The sequence below is a fragment of the Elephantulus edwardii genome, unplaced genomic scaffold (assembly GCF_000299155.1).
Source record: "Elephantulus edwardii isolate Elephantulus edwardi_28Jun2011 unplaced genomic scaffold, EleEdw1.0 scaffold00131, whole genome shotgun sequence".
In the NCBI taxonomy this organism is placed as follows: Eukaryota; Metazoa; Chordata; class Mammalia; order Macroscelidea; family Macroscelididae; genus Elephantulus; species Elephantulus edwardii.
The window spans coordinates 7,602,668-7,617,915 of NW_006399881.1; the positions used below are offsets into that span (position 1 = coordinate 7,602,668).

Consider the following 15,248-nt stretch of genomic DNA (forward strand, 5'->3'; position numbering starts at 1 on the left):
AAAAAAAAACAAAGTAATGAGGAGAATGATGTTAGTTTGAAGACTAAGGTGCTCCTGATTCAGGTCATTGTCTTTTCAATTACTTGCTATGCATGTTAGAGCAGGATAATGAATAAGGATAACAAGAGAAGAACTGATGCATTTGAGTTGTGGTGTTGAAGAAGAGTACTGAATATCCCATTGACTTAAAAAAAAAACAAACAGATGTCTCTTGGAGAAAGTGCAGCCAGATTGCTTTTTGGAAGCAAGGATGCCAAAGCTTAATTTCACATTCTTTGGGCATGTTGCTAGGAGAGGCTACTCCTTGGAAAAGAACATCAGGCTTGGAAAGGTGGAGAGTCAGCAAAAGAAAGGATGACCGTCAGTGAAATGGATTGACACAGTGACTGCAGCTGTGGGCTCAGAGAGATGATGAGGGTGGCGCAGGATGAGACAGCGTTCTGATCTGTTGCTCTCAGGGTCACTAGGAGTCGTACTCAACTCATTGGCATCTAACAAGAAGAAAGGTGGTGGGTTAATTTTTCAGTAATTAGTTGTTGAATAGCTGTTGCAGTGAGGACTGATGTCAGACCTGAGGAAGACAGAGATAAGGGGGGGTTTCTGCTCAGGCTTCAGCAAGGTGTTTCCGTCCAGGGTAAGTAATGCTGAGGCCTTTGTGGTGGGTGAGAAGCACCCATCCCAGACTTCAAGCCAAGTCGTGTTGGACCTGGAGAGTGAGCCGGGCCGGGGGGGGGGGGCTGGAAGAAAGGCTTTAGTGCAGAGCCATCAGTATGTTCAGAGGCTCATGAGGAAGAGGGAAGCTATCATTGTGAAAGCAGAGAAGGGAGTCTGGGCCAGCCCAAGGGGCTTCTAATAAGGAGAAATTCATAGGCTTTCCTGGGAACTTGGGGAGGATTGCACACTCAGATTGGAACTATATGCGTCTCTCTGGTGGCAGTGGGCAGAGTGGAAAGGTGTTTAACATGAGAAATCCCTTGCAGGGTGATTCCAAGCAAGACATTCCAACTGCCTTGATCTAAGGGGGACACAGTGAGCAAAGATGGGAGATCCTGGGAGGTGAGGCCATCGACAGGCTTCCCCTGTCGGGAACTTCATGCCTTGACTCATCTGAGTCCAGAGCAGGGAGTTGCAGTGATGAGCAAAACCAGTTAAGAGCCCTCCCCTGAAAAAACCCCAACAACATGTGACAGAACTCTGGTGGTGAAGACTGTAGCGAATTGCACTGCTAACCATCTCTGGAGGTTTGAATCCACCAGTGGCTCCACAGAAGAAGCATGGGTAGTCAGTCAGTCATTTCCTGTTAAGATCTGCAGCCTCACAAACTTGACTTGGGGGGGGCGGGGCGCGGGGGTCTCTGGGAGTCACAACTCAGCTAGATGCCAGTGAGTGAGGGGAGCAGTGACGTGGGTGGCCGCTGGCCCGTTTGGGCCGTTCCTCCTCAGTGTCTTCAGTGCCTGTCCTTACTGGTCACTTGTGGTCACTGGCACCATCCTCACATCCGTGGAAAGTGATGCTGCCTTCTCTAATTGAACTAAATAGGGCGTGATTGAAGCTTGGACTTTTGAGAGCACGCCCCGTGGAGCCTGGCTCCTCAGGAGCCACAGCATTGCATGCTCCTGGGAATTATCCCCGGGGCTCTGCAGAGCATGTGTTTGCCACATTTTGCAAAAACTGAGATCTCGTCATGAAACCAGACTGTCAAAACAAAATCCCCCTACACTGGCCAATCCCAAACTTTTGGACTAGCTTAAGGCCGTAAAAACCTTTCTTTTTATTTTATTTTTATTATTAAGAGAGAAAAATTCCCAGCCAGGCTGAGAATGCTCATCTCGAGTTTCAGCTTAATGCATGCCAAAACCACCATGAAAATTGGGCCGTTTTCTTCCCACCACAATGGGTTAGTCATGGAAACTGTGCCTCAGTCCCAGCTACCCCGTCCCCAGTGGGGAAGGCCAGGCCCTCACTGCCTGGCTCAGAGCTGCTGCTATTAGAAAGCAGAAGCACACACAGCCTGCAACAGACAGTGTATGGAGACAGATGGGGACCCTGTGGTCACCTTCCCAGCACGTGGCCTCTGACCTCATGCGCCTTGTTCTTGATGCCACTTGGGTTTGAGCATTGTTTCCAAGAGGCACTTTTATAGGAGCTAAGTGCCTTCTCAGCTGGGTCTGCATTAAGGGATTAGGACTGGCCTCCTAGCTCCTGAGTGGGGGAGGAAACAGCATGCTCTGGGGGCTGCTGTGTAGCCCCATCATGCAGGTGGCCAGGCTGGGGTACGTAGGCCTTCAGCCAGCAGAGCCCTGGGGACCACTATAGAACATTGTCCAATCCCGAAAGCCCTGCAAGTCCAGCCCCAGGTTGGAAGGCACCCAGGGTCCAACAACAGCCGCAAAGACAGTGATTGGAAAGATAGGGTGTGCCAGGCAGCGCTTTGTCCTGTTGGCGTTGCCATGAGTAGCAGCAGACTTGATAGCAGCTGACAAGGACAACAGTGTGACCATGTACTTAATCCTACGTCGCCATCTCACCCTATCAGCGCTGCCATCCGAGGAGGAGGGCCCAATGCGTTGCTGTGCGCCAGTGAGGGGAAAGGCAGAGGTGGTCCCGCCCAGATACTGCTTGGTATGAGTGCAGGATCCCTGTGTGCTGGTGGCTGGGCCACGTTCATCCCAAGAGTCTCAGGCCACCCCGTTCGCTCCCCTCCCTGCATCGCCACCCCACTCCCCACCTCTTCGTACCAAGTCCTCATCCTTGATTTGACTGGTCATTGGCCTGAGTCTTCCATCACCACAGTCCCCAACCACTCCAGCACCTCATTGCCTACCAGACAGAGTGAGCACCCCTTTTCAGGCATAAATGCAAGGCCTCCTGCCAAGCGCCAAGCTGGCTTTATCCCCGCTGGGCCCAGAGCACCCTGCCAATCACCAGAAACCCTCCCCAAGGCCTGGCTTGCCCCTCCCGCTCCTCAGTCCCCAGGTGGGCACCACTTCTGAGCTCTGTCAGGATTCCTACCCGGGAGATTGAGGCTCGGCCAATGCCCAGGCTGCAGACCAATGAAGTTCACCTCTGAGTGCGATCAAGCCTGCAGTGTTTACACACACACACACAGAGAGAGAGAGAGTCCAGGTAATGCTAGGACACAGGCAAGGTGGTGACCCAGAACTTGTAGTTGTTGTTGTGTACCATCGATTCAGAACCGACCCATCGCTGACCTTCCAGGGGGTTTTCAGTGGCAGTTAATTGCATGGAAGGAGATTGCCCATTCTTCTCCCACAGATCAACAGGTGGTCTCAAACTCCCTGCCTTTGGGGACTGTAGCGCAGCTTCTTGCCACTACGCTTCCAGAGTTCTGTAATTGCTCTGTCTGGTCTGATTTTGCCTCCAGTCCTGTTTTTCACTTTCTTGACCAAGATGGTGACACTGGTCACTCCTTGCTGCCCCTGATGGCTCCCAGCCCAGCCCCTGCTTTGTGGGAACCTTGGAGGGCTCCTTCTCACCACTCCTCCTCCGACAACTCCGTGGCTGCTCCAGGCTTCGCCCTCTCCTGTCTCTCCACCTCGGGTTCCTTCACCCCTCTTTATGCCGCTTGCCCTCAACAGCCAGGTCCACCAGCCCCCAACGCCCCCACCTGGCAAACCAGATCCTGGTCTGGATCTGTTCTCCCCCAGCTCTGGGGGAGTGGGTGGGGTACTTTCTGATGATGGCAAGGAAAAGGGGAGGAACGATTTGGAAACAATCCAATAATAATTTTTAAAAGTGACTCATGCTGGATATATATGGCCTTACTTTATAAGGTTCTCAAGGTTGATTTTTTCCTAATTGGATCACTTTGGCCCTTGACCTCAATGCACCACTGAAGTTTTCCTTGGTATTGTCTCTACAGATCATTAACCTGTGGTTCCACCTCTGGGTGGAACCAAACCACCAACTTTTACAGGTAGCTATCAGTTTCCTTAGTACCACCCAGGAGTGCTTGTAAAATCAGTAAATCATGAATTACAGTGAAATAGAAGATGGTGCAGCTGTTAATAATACCTAGGAAGAATTTGTGGAGACACAGGATACAATGTTAAGTGGAATAAACAGAATGTAGCATCAGCAGGGGTTCCTGGATAAAACCTGGAAGAAAACAGTCAAATATTAATAGTGGCTATCTCTCGGTGGTAAGATTGTATAGTTGCCTTTCCTGTTCCAGTTTAAAATATTTAAAAATACAAATTATGGAGCTCTGGTGGCCTGGTGGCAGGAAGGTGTACTGCAATCCCAGAGGTGCATGGTTCAAGTCCACCAGATGCTCTGCTGGAGAAGGAGGAACGGTCTCCTCCTGTACCGGTCAGATCCGATTTGACGGTACACACACACACACACACACACACACACACACACACTAAAATAAAATACAAATACAAATTATGCGCTGAGCATGGAGAACTCTTGAAATAAAAGGTGACGTGAAAAAATGAATTTGACTGTGACTGTCAAGTGATGGCTCTTTCCCTCAGTCTAGATGTATAAAGGAGAATTTTTTTTCCCCCCAGGCATCAAGGGGTTGGGAGAGATGTGTCCTGGGCCGGGGTTGGAAGAGGGATCTTTTAGGAAAATACAGTTGTCCTAAAGGGAGGCCCCTGAGAGGGGTCAGCCTAGTTAGCCTCCTCTGAACAGGCCCATCCTCGCTGCGGGGACTCTGCCCGCAGCTGCAGAGGCGGGGCCTTCCTGGAGCCGGATGCTGATTGGCTGATGCGTGGCCTCAATGCACCACTGACATTTTTCTTGTGTTGTTTCTTCAGATACTTAACCTTTGGTTATACTTGTCTTGACTTACTAAGATGAGTTAATTGAGTAATTATTCATTCACTAGATGCAAGAATAATGCCATGTAATATAATCCCAGGTGTAATTTGATGGCTTCTCCAGACCTGTGAGTTGTGCTTGGTTTTGCATAATCTACTGAAGGAAACAGTTTGCAGACAACACCTGCCTAGATTATTAATTGAATAAAGCTGATGGTCACACATCCAGACGGCTTGTTGTTGTCACTAACCAAAGCTTGCTTCCCTAACTGAAAAATGAAACAAGCAGAAAACCCGTTCTTGTTCCTTTGAACCTCTCTGCTATGATCAGTGTACAGTTATAGCAACAAGGATGCTTTCAGCTGCAAATAAGGAATATTTGAATTTAGAAGTGGCTTAAATAATGGTCTATTAACTTGACACGTGAAGAAACTGGGGTGGTGGCCAGCTTACCAGGGTTGCTAGCACCCCACATTCTTGGATTTTTCTGCTGTGCCAGCTTCAAGAGTGTTGGACTCTGGTAAACCTCGTGGTCAGAGGATGGCCAGCGTTCACTGCACCATTTCACCACAATAGCCAAAAGGTAGGAATAACCGAGACACTCATCAACAGACAAATGGGGCAAGCTTTGGTGGCCTAGTGGCAAGAGAAGCTGCACTGCAATCCAGAGGTGAGCAGTTCGAATCCACCAGATGCTCTGCTGGAGAAGGAGGGACAATCTCTTCCTGTACCAGTCAGATCTGATTTGACAGTACACACACAAAAAAATAATAAAAATTAAAAAAAAAACCCAAAAGGGGGAGGGGTGGGCAGGGAGCAAAGTGCAACAGTGAATGAATGGAAATCCAAAGTCTGTAATAAATTTTTTTAAAAAGAATCCCAGACAAACGGATGAACAAATTGTGATACATACCACCAGTGAAATTCCATGCATCTGTAAGGGTAAGCCCCGAAACCACAGGTCAACCTTGAAATCATTATTCTGTCACAAAAAGACACATACGATGTGATCCCACTGACATTAAATGGGGAAATGCATAGATGCCAGGGCTGCCTAGTGGTTTGGGCTGGGCAGTTGATTCACTGCTGAGCTTGTAAAATCATTTAGAAACAGTGACAACACCATGATGGATGCAATTAATGGCATTGAACTGTACGTGTAAAATGGTTGAATTGGCAAAACATTTGTTGTGTTTCACCACACATAAAACAAGTGAAGTGCTGTGGTGGGACAAAAGGCATCCAGTGCCAGAGTGGAGCCCACGGGGCCTTCGCCATGGGCCACACACTCTGTCACAGCCAGAGGAGGAATCTTCCAAAATCGGTGACCGATATCCACTGGGCTCTTGTACCTTCTGGTAACTGCCTCTTGTATTGAGACTACAGAAACACTTTAGCTTCTAAAGTTGATGTGGATTTGTGGAGGAAAACAAGAGGGATTCCTCCTTCACTTGTCTCTCTGTCATGTTTTAAAGATTTCGGAATATATCATTAAAGAGAGAAAGCAAAGTCGTGTTCACTCCTCTGTGCTACTTGTTAAGCCAATGAGGAAATGATAACTTCATTCCTTTTGAATGGCATTTAATGATTGACCCAGGGGTGTAATCAGTCTTTCTAAAAGGTGAGGTGTGCTCGAATGTCAGGCAGGGTCATTATGGCAAAGCAGTGCTTATCCAACCAGAGCCTTCCCTCCTGCCTCTTCAAACTGTGTTTTGTTTTCTTTTAGACCTAGAAGGTTTTGACTCTGTGGTGTCATCTACTGAGAAACTCAGTCACCCAACCACAAGCCGACCAAAAGCCACGGGGAGGCGGCCTCCGTCCCAGTCCCTCACGTCTGTAAGTGTCTCTTCCTCGCCCGCCCACCCATCTTTCTCCAGAGGTGCAAAGCAGGAATGTTAAAGACTCCAGCTAGGGACCTTTCTGCAAGTGGCCGCTTTGAGGACAGCCGGGAGAGGGAGGGCAGCCAGGAGAGGGAGGGCAGGAGCCCTCTAGCCGGCCACAAGAGATTTGAGGTTTCTTAATCAAGCGGCTTCCTGCCCATTATTTGTTCCTTGTGTTTCTGCCAGAGAGGTGTGCACCCTCTCCTCCCACTTTCCCTCTCTCCCCGGCCAGACTGATTCTTATTTGAACCTGACAGGAGACTGCAAAGGGGGAAAAAAAAACATGTCATTTGTGTTGTAGAAAAGGAGAGAAAGGCTAGTCTGTAAATAGAGAGAGTTAAAGTGAAGAGCTGCTGCTACAAAGCCCTCATGCAAGCGACTGTCAGCAGGCCTCCCTCACACAGGCCCCCCTCACCCAGGCAGCCCACCTTCACCCAGGCAGCCCACCCTCACCCAGACAGCCTTCACCAAGGCAGCCCAGCTTCACCCAGCCACACTTGAGCAATGGAAAGCAAAAAGAAGCAAGTTCCCTCACATCCTGCTTCCCAGAACTGAGAACTTCTCAACTCTTGCTGTAATCTTTACTGACCTTTTAAAAAGTTATCATAATGACGATTCTTGTATATAAAAATCAGTCCTGCAAAGGAGATCATGTAGCATCCAGTGTTTTGGAATTTGCTTCCCTTCTCCCTCTTTGCACCATTTTTTTCTCATTCTGGTTCTTCCAGAATATCACGTTCATTGGCCACCTGGTGTTCTAACCTACAAATAGTTGAGAGTGTTTACTGAGCCAGTGCATTGGGAATTTATGTTGTTTTCAGTTCTTCATTATCATTGACACCAAAGTTGATGTAGGTCATGCCAGGCACCAGACTCATACAGAGGGGTTCTTGTGCGATGGTAAATGGTCATATTTCACTCCTCTCCTTTTTTCTGTCACACCACCTTCTGCATTTTATTAAAGGGTACATTGGTGATGGGGGGAGAAAAAGTGGAGGTCATTCTGGCAAAATGGTTCACTTACATCATGCTGCATATGATTCAGTGACAATGCAGGCTTCACTTTTGCCTGAGTTTTGCAGACTTTCCACAGAGGTGATGTGTGACCTCTCACAAGAGGAAGTGTGTGCACTGCCTTGTAGTCTCAGGAAGTGCTGCTGCAGAGGTTCTGGGGGAGAAAGATGGGCAGTCTTACCTCCTGTGCTTTACAGCCTCAGAAACCCAGTGGGAGGTCAGCTTAGAGTCAAGTCTGACTCAGTGTGTGTTTTGGGGGGGTTGGAGGATTTTTTTTAATCCACACAGGCCATATATGGTAGTTCCTGTGTGTTTTAGGGAACGCAGTACCTTTACTGCAGGCTGTCTTCACTCTGCTTTTAGACTACAGAGTTTGTTGAGTCGTTCACCAGTATTTCTTGGCATTGCCTGCTCTGTACTCTGCATTGTGCCAATCCCCAGGGCCACGATGGGAGGGAGATGTCCATGGTCCTGGCCCACGGGAGGCACAGTGACTTAAGGCTTTCTATGGAGTTATTGTATCTGCACGCTTAACAGGGTACATTTGTGCTTTCAAGAAATGGAATTATTCCACTCTCCTCTTTTCCTTTCGCTCTGTCCCTGATGAGTGTCTACATTGAATTCCTATTTACTCTTGTCGCAACTAGCACCTATAGGTTTTTCATCGCCAAATGGGATGACTGGAAGCAGGCAGATTTCATAAATAGCCACTGGAGAAAACGATTGAGGAAATGCCCCAGATCGTGGCCTCTTGCCCTTATTAGAGCTGTTTACCTTTATAGGATTCAAAGAGCAAGCAGTGATCGGCAGCTCATTGGCTGGATAGGAGGAAGCTGGCTTTTTTAATGAATTGAAGAACCAAATGACTCAGGCATTGCAAGGTGGTTAAGCAGTTATGATAGATTAATAGGAAACCTCGCAGTGGGGGAGCGTATTCCAGGTAAATAGAGTCACAGATTAAATGAAAATTTGCAAGCAAGACCTCTTAAATGTAACACTTTGCTTAAAAAAATTCTCTAAAAAGCACCACTGGATTTGATTCTTTTCTCTTGGTGCTGGTTCCAGTCAGGATGATCCTCTCATAGGGGACAGACAGCTCAGAGGTGAAGTTCAGTGGGAGCTCCCCCAGAGGTTCTCTGGGAGCACCTCTGTTCAACAAGAATCCTTGCTATGCTTTGGGATTTCTTCTTTTTATCTGCTTTGATCTTAAAAAGGAAGATACAAATGCAGTAATAGTTTACGACTATGTGAATCCGGCGAAACGGCTCACGTTCATCCAGTTTACTTTAGCTTTTCCATGAGGCAGAGAGGACAGGTATGTTAGCCTGATATTTTACCACCAAGATGCCATTTTTGGGGTGTCTCTCCGCAAATGTAGCCTCCCAAGTAGATATTGATGGCCATCAGTAGTGAAGGTGGTGTTTTTACTGAGCTGGTGGACAGGCCTGTGCAAATAGGCTCTGGGCTCTGGGCAGTGGCCTGTAACTCCTGACCCCTAGAGGCAGGTACCCTCCAGATAGCTCCTTTCAGGGCTCTTCAGAAGGCAGCAGATTGCGTGATTCCAGAAAAGGAGTGGTAGAGGGTGTAGTGGAGGATGGCTAGAGACAGCCTCCTGTTAGCCGATCTGTCCTTCCCCACTGGACTCAATTGTCCAGCCTAGGATATCTGAAACCAGTACCACACTCAGTGCCTGGCACACAGTAGCAGATATTTCTGGAAAGGGGGCAGGAGGGAGAAAATAGGAAGATGGACAGTGAAATGAGTGAGTTAATGGAGAAGCATCAGTGGAAAGATCCCGTGTTTAGGAAACTTGGCTTCTAATCTCAGTTCCTCTCTCACCAGCTGGGCTACTGTCGCCAGCAGACAGATAGCAGTATACTTTCTACCCCCAAGATCATTTTTGGAAAACAGAACAGAAGCCCTGAAAAATGTAACTCACTGCTGTGGGGTCATTTCTGCGTCATAGCGACCACCTTGTAGGGTGCCCCAGGCCTCAATCTCTGCAAGATCAGACTGCCACATCTTTCTCCCTTGGAGCAACTGGTGGCTTTGAAGCACTGACCTTTCCACCAATAGCTGGTGCCTAATCTACTAGACCAGAGAGCTGTTTGAAAACTATGTAGTCCTGGGATTTGTGCTAACAGAAGCTGTAGTGGTGTCATTCTGACTGTGTTTTCTTTTGGCCTTGTCTAGTCATCCCTCTCAAGCCCTGATATCTTTGACTCTCCAAGTCCCGAAGAAGACAGAGAGGAACACGTTTCACTTGTGCACAGAGGAGCAGACGCATCAAAGAAAACGTCCAAGACTGTTACCATATCCCAAGTGAGTGACCAGTTGTCTTTAAACACACAGAATCCCTGTCTTCTTCTCTTCCTGTCCATCCCCATATGGGGGGGGGGGTTGTTGTAGACTGAACAAGGGTGGGCAGAAAGTGCAAGCTTGTCATTGCTCGGCGATGGCCACAACTGTGGTCTTCGGACTCCCTGAGGCATGTTACAGAGCCGCCCAGAATCCCTGCAGCACAAGTGTATTTCCCATGGTGTTTTCCCTCTGCTCTGTCAAACACACATGTACTAATAGTACCCGTGGGGCACACACAGCACCACAGCCAACACCAGCAGCCCCCTCTTAGCGACACCAGCCAAAACCACTTCCAAACCCTCCAGGTACCTAGAAAGAATACATTAATGACGTCCAATACTGTCTGTCTGCCCACTGATCTTTACTTTAGTCTTTAAAGCTTGGAAAGGATGATGGGCAAATAGTAAATACAAATAACAAATAGGATCACCTGAAAAACTCATTTTGATTTTAGGGTACATTTTATCATCAGAAAACATTTTCACTTTGCTGCATATCTAGAGAATAGAATAGCTATTTTAAGTGACTACTTTATGAGGAATAAAGAAAACATTGTTTAGAAAACATTGTTTTGCTATGTAGTGTGGCTTTGAAAATGCACCCTATGGGGGTGCCCTTCTTCCTACTAATACCAACCGAAATGTTACTATTTTCTCAAAAGAACTGACTCAATTAGATTAATTGTTCCATAAGCACTGGCAGTGTCTTTTAATAAAAAGTAGAAGACCATAGTCACTCTCCCCAGTTTTCCTGTGCTTTTTATTATTGTTGAGTTAAAGTTTATGAAACAAATTGCATTTTTATATAACATTCATTATAATACCCACAATGTTATTTCGCTTGTCCCTCCCTGAAATTGTCATTTCCATTAGTATTAGTTCATTTTACCTATTGTCAGGCATTTAAAGCAGGATTTGAAGAAATTTAAGGTATGTGGGAGTTTCCTTCTCATAGACTTGAGAATTTTGCAAGTATGAATTTTTATAAAAATATGATACAGTGGGAAAATATGATCCTATTAAACTGATCAATTGTAATTATTCACACAACTGAATCCCTTTATTAGATTATTCCATTTGCAGAAATTGGGCTTAGCCTGGGTCTTTTTGGTGCCTCAGGAGATGTGCCTACAGACCTGGTCTCTGATGTCCCTGAAATGTGTCTACAGTGACACCTACTGGTGGAAATCCGCCTTGCACACCTCTGCTGGGCACACCGACCATTCTGGCAGCTTGACTTCCCCAGAGTTGTCCTGTCATACTGTCCTGTACATCTAGAAATTATTCCTGAGCGAATTTGATCAGAAAGAACAGTAGCCATACTCTTTCAAGACCTTATAACAGTTAGCTGCACAGGGAACTCTGGTGGCCTAGGGGCAAGAAGCTGCGCTGCAATCCCGAAAGTGCATCCACCAGATGCGCAGCTGGAGGAGGGGTAATCTTCTGTGCCAGTCAGATCCGATTTGAAGGTACACAACAAGAAAAGGGGGGAGAGAAATTAGCTACATGGGGCCAGGAGAGTGAATCCTGTAGGAAATGCAAAGAGAGTCTATTTGAGATTTGCCCAGATCATCATATAAGGGCACAAGTTCAGAAGTATACATGGTGAATTCTGGTGGCTTAGTGGTACAGAATTGCACTGCCGACAGAAAGGTGTGCAGTTCAAATCCACCAGAAGCTCCACAGGAGAAATATGGTCCGTTTCTTCCCATGCTGTTTACTGCCTCTGAAAACCCACTGGCAGGTCAGCTATGGGTTGGTTTTGACTTGATGGTACACAACAATATAAAAAGCTAAGAGACACTTTACATACAGAATTATGCAGAGTGGTAAGCAGGCGCCCAGAAGTAGGAAATAAGGGAGATGGGGACAGGAGAGACCATAGCAGCAGTCCCACTGGGTGTGAGTGGTCTGGGTGATAGAGGAGACTGAACCCGCATTGTTTTGTCAGTTCTTAGCTGTGGCACTTAAGGTGGTGGTTCACCCATGTCTTTAGGCCCAGTTTCCTCAGTAAAACATGAGGGATTGATGAGCCTCTTTTGAGTTGTCTATCCCTCAGCGTCGGGTCTGTGGCCGGTATCAATGTCAGTTCCTTTTCCTTCCTTTGGACCCCTAGTTTCTGCTAGCATGGAGGCGCCCGTAGCTGGATTGCCAAGCGCACTTTCCTCAGTGATAACTTGGCAGAGGAAAAAGTGGGCAGCGGATGGGCAAACAGCAAGTCTGGGAACGACGGCCATCTGCCTTCACTGCCTCTACCAGGCCTCTCTCCCTCATACAGTGGAGTCACTCTCCCTCCCCACCATGGCAGCCCCTTCTTGGCTCCTGTCCTGGCGTGGCTGGTGGGGCATTTGGTGGTGCTAAGCCTTGCCACTAGCTCCAACCTCTCCCCGTCATGCACACTTGTCCCATCCTAGCCCACTGCTTTCACTCCACCCTCTGGCTTGCCGGTTTCCCTTCCATGTCCTTCCTGAGCCCGCCAGGTGCCCCTGCGTGCTCCTGCCTCTAGCCCTGTGACTGTCTGCCTGTCCCCTACTGGCCTCCTCAGGATAGTTCTACATAGTCCTTTCCCTTTGTCTCAGTCTTCAGCCCCTCCAGTGGCTCTTCCTCTCAGCAAATAATCCTAGAAAGCAAACAAAGCCCTTCCTTAATTTCATCTCCTGAGACTTCTGCGTGGCCACGCTCTTCTCCCACCTCTGTCTTCCCTCCTCAGCTGAGTTTCTGAACTTGCAGGCCTCACCCGTTACTCCCATGAGCACAGACTTGCCATAGTCAGGTTTGAGTCCCCAGTTTGTGTCCCACCAAATGGCCTCCCCAAGGTTTTTACTTGTTGCAAATGAGGTTTGAGGAGGAGTTTTACTTTTCACACCTTAACCTATGTACCCTGCCATCTTTTCCTTTCTAGAAACTTCTCTTGGGGCTCCATACTCAGACTGCTCTCCTGACTGATCTTTCTTCATCCTCTCTCACCACTGTACCCCACTTCTGAAGTCCAGAGAGCCTCACACTCCTCTTTGATTTCCCTGTATGCAGCCCCTGGCTTCCTCCTCTCGCTGATTGCTCTGGTCAAGCTCGCTCTCCACAGGCTGGCTGTCCCTGGGGCTCCAAAACCTCCACGTCCCTAAAACTGAAATCAGCCCGGCCTTCAGGCAGCCTTTCCTGCCAAGAAGGTGCATCTCAGTGCCAGTTCCTCTGTCCCCCCATGGCCTTGAGGTGCAGCCCCTCCCCCTCCTCCTCACTCCTGTCCTCCTCCCTCCCCATCCTCCTCCCTCCCCGACCTCCTCCCTCCCTGTCCTCCACACTCCTCATCCTCCCCACTCCTCATCTTCCACACTCCCCATCCTCCTCATTCCCTGTCCTCCCTACTCCCCATCCTCCACACTGCCCATCCACCTCCCTCCCCGTCCTCCTTACTCCCACATCTTCCTTGCTCCCTACCCTCCTCTCTGTCCTCTTTACTCCTCGTCCTCCTCCTTCCCCACCCACCTCCCTTCCCATCCTCCTCACCCCCAATCCTCCTTGACCCCTTTTCTCCTCACTCCCACATCCTGCTAGTTGAGGGGTGTTGGCTCCAAGAGGCATGAATAGCCCAGTCCCCACTTGGAATCCAAAGCAGCCCACAGAAGTCTAGGGGATGAGCGTGCTGCCTGCTGCTCTCAAAGTTGTGGGGGTTTTTTTCTTCTTTTCCTATCCCCTTGGCCACCACGTGGGTCCAGCCCTTACCATTTCCACCTTCCATTGTTCGAGAGTCTCTCAGCTGGTCTCCCTGTCAACCTTAAGACCCTTCTACAGTCAGTGCAGTGTAGTTTGACACACGATCTTTTTAAGTCATTAACACACTCCTTCTAGTACTCACCTCACCTCTGTCTTGCATTCTGACATTCTAGCCCTGCTGAGCCATTTGCTTCCTTGCTCTTCTGCTCTCTGGTCCTGTGGAGAACACCCTTCTTGCCACACTTCTCCTTTCTTCTGGTCCCTTCCAGTCGTCCCCCAGCTCCTCCCTGGGGGAACTGATCCCTTTCATGGATCCCCACTGCTCCCTCTGCCTGCCTCCTTGCCTCTGGCCCGTCGTCTTCATCTTCCAAAGGATGATGCCTGTCTGTCTGTGCCTCATTGGGTTCTGAACTCCTTGAAGGCCAGGAGACTGGCTTGCTCTGTTCCGATTTGGAAGAGACTGATGTGTAGCTTAACTCTGTGTTTACATTAAGCCATTTAGTTTGGTTATACAGAACTCTCGTCCAAAGAGGTGGGCAAACATAAAGACCTGGATGAGAGCACTGAGAGGGTTCTTGGTGGCCATAAAGAGGAAGGGATGAGTAGTCGCTGTGGAGAGAATGGGGATGGGGAGGCCCATAGAGCACATGGTTTCCTGCCTCTAGCCCACTCTCCTCCTCTTTCACAGGTGTCCGACAACAAAGGTTCCCTGCCACCCAAGCCAGGGGCCATGGCTGCAGGCGGCGGCGGGCCAGCCCCACTGGCAGCAGCAGTGCCCTCCTCCCTGTCATCCTCTTTGGGAACAGCCGGACACAGAGCCAACTCCCCGTCTCTGTTTGGCACTGAAGGAAAACCAAAGACGGAGCCTGCAGCCAGCAGCCAGGCAGCCTTGGAGGAGCTGAGGACGCAGGTCCGCGAGCTGAGGAGCATCATTGAGACCATGAAGGACCAGCAGAAGTGAGTGCGGGGCCCTTCCTCTCAGCCAGGGCCTCCCTGCACTGGAGGGCTGGGGTGGGCATCTTCCCTGAGCGCAGCTCCTCCTCCTCACTGCAACTGTTGTGTGCAGGTTACATAGAGGTGAGTCCATGCTAGGGCCAGCTACGCTTCACAGGATGCTGAAGGGGAAATCCCTCACATCACCCATGAAACAGTGTTCACATGCACTAAGTCTCAATACGGCTAACAGCCAGTTTTCCTTCCAGCGTCAGCAAAATTGTCGTTTCTTCAGTTAGCTTCCAGATGAACTAATTGGCTTGCATTTAGGGGCCATATGGCATGAAAAAGGCAGAGGGTATCTTTAAACCTGAGATGCCACACTCAGCAAGATGTTCTCACCATGAGACTGGTATTCTCACCATGAGACTGGGAGGGAGTTTCTCTGTTCCTGCCTGTTGATCACTCACACACACACACATTCATTCTCTCATTCATTCTCTCTCTCTCTCTTCCTGCCTATCGATTCATATTCTCCCTCTCCTCTCCTCTCCTCTCCT

The 15,248-nt window shown here is 48.8% G+C and overlaps 1 protein-coding gene across 2 annotated transcripts in view; it reads left to right on the forward strand.

Annotated features, from left to right (window-relative positions):
• Window positions 1-15,248, forward strand: part of SH3KBP1 (SH3-domain kinase binding protein 1) — a 445,368-nt gene that overhangs the window by 420,582 nt on the left and 9,538 nt on the right. For both annotated transcript variants that reach the window (XM_006893795.1, XM_006893796.1), the window contains 3 exons: window positions 6,517-6,626; window positions 9,878-10,006; window positions 14,444-14,712. In XM_006893795.1, coding sequence (XP_006893857.1) covers window positions 6,517-6,626; window positions 9,878-10,006; window positions 14,444-14,712 — 508 coding nt within the window. The remainder of the gene's footprint in view (window positions 1-6,516; window positions 6,627-9,877; window positions 10,007-14,443; window positions 14,713-15,248) is intronic.